Source organism: Pan paniscus, chromosome 18, assembly GCF_029289425.2.
Source record: "Pan paniscus chromosome 18, NHGRI_mPanPan1-v2.0_pri, whole genome shotgun sequence".
NCBI classification, from domain to species: Eukaryota; Metazoa; Chordata; class Mammalia; order Primates; family Hominidae; genus Pan; species Pan paniscus.
This window is the reverse complement of record NC_073267.2, coordinates 25162552-25169279: the sequence shown is the minus strand read 5'-3', so window position 1 is coordinate 25169279 and position 6728 is coordinate 25162552. Positions and strand designations below refer to the sequence as shown.

The following is a 6728-nucleotide window of genomic DNA, read 5'->3' as shown; positions in this document are numbered from 1 at the left end:
TTACTCTGTTGCCTAGGCTGAAGTGCAGTGGCACAATCTCGGCTCACTGCAACCTCTGCCTCCCAGGTCCAAGCAATTCTCCTGCCCCAGCCTCCCAAGTAGCTGGGATTACAGGTGCATGTGACCATGCCTGAGTAATTTTTGTATTTTTAGTAGAGACAGGGTTTCACCATGTTGGCCAAGCTGGTCTCGAACTCCTGACCTCAGGTGATCTGCTCACCTTGACTTCCCAAAGTGCTGGGATTACAGGCCTGAGCCACTGCCCCCGGCCAGGACAGGGTGATTTAACAAGCAAATGAATTAACACTGTGAGCAACGGGGGCTCAAATCTGCTGGAAATTGCTATGAAAATTAAGAAAACATGTATCTAAATTGTGCCACCTGAATGATGAAGTAATGGGTATTTATCCAACCAATTTCCATCTGTCACTAGTTGAGAGCTACTCCTAATGTCATTAAATCCTGGCACTTCCACCCTGCCCTTTATACAGGCTGAATATGTGCAAAGCCCTTGAGCAAGGCATCACAGTGCTTGCAAAAAGAAGCCACTAGCGTGTAAGGCTGGGTGCAGTGGCTCATGCCTATAATCTCAGCACTTTGGGAGGCCGAGGTGGGTGAATCACTTGAGTCTAGGAGTTCAAGACTAGCCTGGGCAACATGGTGAAACCCCACCTCTTTTTAAAAAAAAAATTAGCTGGGCATGGTGGCATGTGCCTGTAGTCCCAGCTACTCAAGAGGCTGAGGTGGGAGCATTGCTTGAGCCCGAGAGGCAGAGGCTGCAGTGAGCCAAGACTGCCACTGTACTCCAGACTGGGTGACAAAGCTAGACCCTGTCTCAAAAAAAAAAAAAAAGGAAAGAAAGATAAGAAAGGAAAGAAAGAAAGAAAGAAAGAAAGAAAGAAAGAAAGAAAGAAAGAAAGAAAGAAAAGAAAAAAGGAAAGAAACCATTGGCATGCAAAGTAACGGGAAATGTCTAGCAGGTGGTGTGCAGATAAATGTTTAACAACTGGCTTTCCAGGAGGAAAAAGCCTTAACCTGTTGCACTTACCAATGTCTGTGGTGTAAATATTCCTGCTATAGCCAGTTTCAAGCTGCTAACATATCATTGAAAGCAGAGTTGAGATGTTATGAGCACAACTGGTTCTCATGTGCTGATACAAGACAACCAAAGACCAGCTCTGGGAGGGAGAAAAACAGCAGGGCAATTACAGTGTCTCCCACAGGTGCAACTCTGCTGCAGACATAGAGTCTCATAGTTTTATGGGACTTCCTACTCCATTCCATCTTATATCAATGTTTGAACATCTTACCATGAAAACAAGCTTACTCTTAGAATCTTCGAATGCATTCACACTCTAGGAAGGTATATATTGTTTATTATTTTTACATCGTCTCTTCCCTACTGCCTCAAGACCCATCATCCTAGCATGCACCCAGGAAATCAGCAAAAACCCATTTAAGAGTCCAGACTTCAAGGGTCCCTCACAGGAATGGGCATCTCTTGTTTTGCCCGAGCAGAGCAGACCACTCATTTCCCCTTATTCTGCTAATTGTATTTCATTTTCCTTTAAGCAACCACCTTTCACCCCATCCTGAATCCTCAGACCTTATTTCCCTGGCTCTAGGAATTAGCACATGACACAGGCCTAGCCACTCAGAGTGTTTCATTCCCCTAGAAGTAGAGATGAGACCCCAAATGGGTCAATGACACTCTCCACTTGGAATTATTGGAATAAGTAAATCTCTTCCCACTGGGTTACTGGGTTAGCAGGATAGAAGCCTGGAGCTGATGGTGGTCATCTCCATCACTAGGAAAGAGCCTTCCTGAAAATCAGGCTTACAGACAGAAAAAGCTGAGCTGGGAGATGGAGAATAACTGGGGCCTGATGACATCATTTGTGCCCTTGGATCCAGCTGTGCCTAAAGGCAGATACTTCCGGACTTTTTAATTACATGAATTCATAAAATTTCTTTCTGACTTAAGTCACTTTGAGTTGGGTTTTCAGTGATTTGCAACCAAAAGATTGCTGGCTGATTCACAGCTCTGAGACCAAATGAGCTAGACCTGGTGTCGGGTCTGTGGTCTGTTAGGAACCGGGCTGCACAGCACAAGGTGAGCGGCAGGCGAGCTGAAGCTTCATCTATATTTACAGCCACTCCCCATTGCTTGCATTACCACCTGAGCTCTACCTCCTGTCAGATCAGCAGTGGCATTAGATTATCATAGGAGCCCAAATCCTACTGTGAACTGCACACCCAAGGGATCTAGGTTGTGCACTCCTTATGAGAATCTAATGCCTGATGATCTGTCACTGTCTCCCATCACTCCCAGATGGGACCGTCTAGTTGCAGGAAAACAAGCTCAGGGCTCCTGCTGATTCTACATTATGGTGAGTTGTATAATTATTTCATTATATATTACAATGTAATCATAATAGAAATAAAGTGCACAATAAATGTAATGCACTTGAATCATCCCAAAACCATCCCCTGTCACCCATCCATGGAAAAACTGTCCCTGATGCCAAAAAGGTTAGGGACTGCTGAGCTAGACTTTAGTACACATCCTTCCAGCTTTCTTCCCTTGGCCCTAGAGTTAGAAATGAGAATACAGTTTATTGGCGTCCTGTGTCCATGCGTCCATGGGGGCTTTGGATGAATTCCAAGGAGATACTGGTTGCAGGAGCAAGCCCAAGGCACAAACGGAGTCACTTCAGGATCCGGATGCTCATTTTTTGCTCAACGTCCATCTTCTCTAAGGACTGAGGGAAAAACAAATGGCAGGCAAGAGGCTTGACTCTCAGCTCTCCATGCTCCCAACCTCCTCCCCCAGGGTTCTACCCATTCCACAGACCCCATCATTCCCAGGCAACCCCTATCTTTCCACCCTCCTCCACTGAACGTTTCCCATGTCTGTCTGCCCCAGGGACTTCTGATCTCAACTCCCCAATCCCCAAGGGCACTCTGACCTTGGTGAACTCCACGAAGGACACAGCCCCATCCCCATCTTCATCAGCCTCCTGCACTGTGCGGTCAGCAATGTTCTCCAGCTGCTCTTCTGTCACCTGTACCCCAACCATCAGACGGAGAACCTGGGAGATGAGTGAAGAGGCAGCCATAAGGAGGGGGCACGAAGGCTGCTACTCCCCATCTCCTAAACCTTGCCCACCTCATCCCAAAAGTTATTGCTAATTTTATAATCCATCCTTCATCCATTTTTCACCATATCCCCCCAATAATTTTCCCTACTGCTTCAACAACCAATCTCCTATCTCTCCCTCACCATCCTGCACTACCCTCAAAATATGCTCAAACTCATTACCCAACTTTATCACCCAACCTCCATCCATCCTCCATACCATTCTCCACCTTAGCCACTAAGGGTTTCTAATTCCATCCTCATTCCATCACATCTGTTCCAGAGTTTCTCAATCTTGGCACTATTGACATTTGGAGCCAGGTAACTCCTTGTTGGAAGAGGCTCTCCTGGGTATTGCATGATATATAGCCACATTCCTGACCTCTACCCACTAGATGCCAGTAGCACACTCTCTCCCCCGTTGTGACAACAAAAAGCATCTCCAGATATTGCCAGATATTCACTCAGGGAGCAAAATCACCCCCAGTTGAGAATCACTGATCTATTCCCAACCTCATAGTCAACTGCTCCCCACTCCGACTCCCAACAAACCCACACTCCAACTGCACCCATTCCCATTTCCCAACCAATACCCCAATTATCTGCGCCCCAGTTCCCCAATCATCCCACCCCATCTCTCACACCATTGCATTTAACCATCCCATCCTTCACACATCACATCTCTTGCTCTCGCTTTCTGCCAACCTGCAGCATCTCATGCCTGGAGATCTTCCCATCGCGATCCAGGTCATAGAGCTGAAATGCATCTGGGGAGAGGGTGGGAGGGGGAAAGGAAGGTAGGTCTTCCCTGGCTCTCTTCCAGCAGCCACCTTCCTTCCCCCAACCTTGGAGGAGGGGGGAGGTTGTCAATGCGCTCAGGAAGGGAGTGGGAGATCCCTGGAGCCTGTCCCTGGTGTGGGTACATCTGCATTCTCACTTGGGCAGGTCCTCACAAACTCACAGTGAAGTTTGTTCCTTCTGCTGTTGAGAGGTTCAGGTTTCTTGGGGTCTTGGGTTTCTGTGTCCTCATCTTCTACAGGGCGAAAATGAGCCAAGACCCTGACAAAGCCTGGGAAATCCACTCGCTGGCTCCTGGGGAAACAGGGGACAGAATGGAAAGAGGTGGTGGTCACCTTGGCCATCACTTTGCCTCAGTCTCTAACCTCCCCTCCCACCCACTCACACACTGGTTTTCCCACCTTCACCTCCCCACGCCCAGGAAGCCTCACCCATCGGGGAAGAAGCTTTCTATAATTCGGTCTCCCAGGGGGTTCACGGCGAGCGCCCCTATCTGCTGGAGATCCATGCGGCTGCAAAGCCAAATTTCAAAGAGGGTAAGGCAGAGATGCCAGATGGAGGGTCAAAGAGGGACATGGAGTCAGAGAGACAGAGGCCAGAAGTTATGAGGCCGGCTCCCCCTCACCTCAGGTAGCCCTTCTTATTCCTGTCCAGTGCCCGGAACCGGTGGTGCAGGCGGAGCAGGCTGGCTTGGGAGACTGCGGGAAGGAGAGTGGGGTGGGGGTGTGTGACTCTGCAAGGCCGGCTCCAGAAACCCGCCCCAACAGGCCGGGAAGATGGGCCAGAACAGCGGGGGCTGGCTGGAAGGGGCGATCATCCCGGGGAATCAGGGGTTGAGCTGGCCGGGGCGGAGGGAGAATGACACGACCCCGCGAAGATCCAGGTTCAAGACCCGGGCGGCTCGCAACCTCCCGAAAACCAAAGTACCAAAGCCATCCCTTCCAACCGCCATCAGCTCTGCCTTCAGCTTCGATCCGGGCTCGAGGACACCTGGGTGCGGGCTCGAGGACACCTGGGTGCCTGGATTCCTCTGGACTCCAACCCCGTGAACCCGGATCCTCCCCAGACTTGGAGGCTGGGACCCCTAGGTTAATCCGCCCCGAACCCAGCGATCCCAGGCACAGGGGCCTTGGTCTTCCAGCTCCGGGGAGCCCCGGACCCGAGACTTGTAAGTTCGTCCATCCTTCAACCCAACCCCTTCCCTAGCCCCAGACGCCTGGGTTCGCCCCGTCCCCTCCGCAGCCGCCGGCGCGGGCGCACTCACAGCCGGTCTCTCGCCGAATACTGTCCCCGTCGGGAATGACCGCGGCGTGGGAGCTGCGCGACCCCATGGCCGAGCTGGAGGCGGAAGGGCCGGAGCAGCCACTCGGACCCACGCGTTCTCTCCTCCCGCCGGAGAGGCGTGGCCGCCCCAGTGGCCCCAGGGGACGAAGGCCACAAGCCTGGCGCGCGGCCAAGCTCCAGAACCCCGGCGTGCCTCGCCTCCCACCCGCGACCCGGGCGAATGGAAAACAATGTGCAGGGTGGCGGGTCAGAGGGAGGCTGCGAACAACGGGCTGTTTCAGCTCCGAGATTTTGCGATCCGCACGGGAGAGGCTGGTCGAGTCCCAGGCCCCGCCTTTCCACGCCTCCCCCGGGGCCGGTTCCCACGGTGCGCCCTGACACCTGAGCCACCTCCTCCTTCTCGGGCCCCGGGCGCTCCCAACCCCAGGGCGCTCCCCGGCGTCGACGCTGAGGAAGCCTGGGAGACCTGACCTCCTCTGTAGAGACCACGCTCTGCTGGAAGGCGGGTGGCCTATGGGGAGGGAATCCTGGGGGGAGGGGGGAAGAGGCATCGAAGAACTCCCAAAGACGGGGAAGTGGGGAGGGGCGGCGAGATGAAGGGTGTGCGTTAGGTTAAGTGGAAAGAGCACTGGTTTGGGAGTCCTTATTGGAATCCCAGCCGTGCCCGTGACTCTGGGAAAGTCAGTAAATCTTGGTTTCATCCCTTTTGTTCGGTTCACATTGCCTTATTGTTGTTTAATTGAGCCAATGCTTAAAATTCAGGAGATTTAACCCAAAATCCACATTCTTGGCTTTTCCTGAGAAATCAGAAGTTCTATCACCACCAGGCCCAGAGCTGTCCTCTGGCCACAGTCCCTCCAAGCCCAATTCACTCCCTTAGGTACCTACTGATCCCGTAGAGCTCCAGACTGGGAATGACTTAGTCCTCTGAACAGCCCTCCAGAGCCATGGGACTCCTTGGCCCAAGAGAGGGTTACAGACATCACTGGGACTAGGCTTAAAGCAAGAATGACAACAACAAGGGCTCTTGTTTACCACGCTTTGCTAAGCACTTTATGTGCATCCGTTCACACATTCCTTGTAGGCCCTGCTGAGCTGCTTTCTTCTAATTTTACGTGGTGGAGGCTGCCGGGGGCAAGTTGTGAACCAATTATGTAAAGCGTGCATTCTCAGTGCGGTCTCTATCTCACCCCAACGGGGCAAAAAATAAAACATATTTTTTATGTACAAAGCACAGCATACATACAGCACATAAATAGATATACAATATAGCTGTGATATTGAAATTTCAGGGCAGACGTGGAGGCTCATGCCTGTAATCCCAGCACTTTGGGAGGTAGAGGCAGGAGGATTGCTTGAGCCCAGGAGCTCAAGACCAGCCTAGGCAACATAGCGAGACCCCACCTCTACAAAAGAATACAAAAAAAAAAAAAAATTAACCAGGTGTCGTGGCACATGCCCGTAGTCTCAGCTACTTGGGAGTCTGAGACAGGAGGATCACTTGAGC

At 51.6% G+C, this 6728-nt stretch overlaps 1 protein-coding gene across 2 annotated transcripts; it reads right to left on the bottom strand.

Moving 5' to 3' along the window:
* Window positions 1-225: 225 nt before the first annotated feature.
* On the bottom strand, window positions 226-5517 carry CHP2 (calcineurin like EF-hand protein 2). Of its 2 annotated transcripts, XM_003813700.4 has the most exons (7): window positions 5202-5517; window positions 4563-4635; window positions 4369-4449; window positions 4101-4231; window positions 3845-3906; window positions 2970-3092; window positions 226-2762 (listed from the first exon to the last, which is right to left on the bottom strand). In XM_003813700.4, the coding sequence occupies exons 1-7, from the start codon at window positions 5266-5268 to the stop codon at window positions 2709-2711; spliced, it is 591 nt and encodes a 196-aa protein (XP_003813748.1). In that variant the 5' UTR covers window positions 5269-5517; the 3' UTR covers window positions 226-2708. The 2 variants fall into 2 exon arrangements, with proteins under 2 accessions (XP_003813748.1, XP_034795740.1); XM_034939849.3 differs by lacking the exon at window positions 4369-4449 and having other exon boundaries at window positions 5202-5409.
* Window positions 5518-6728: the final 1211 nt, after the last annotated feature.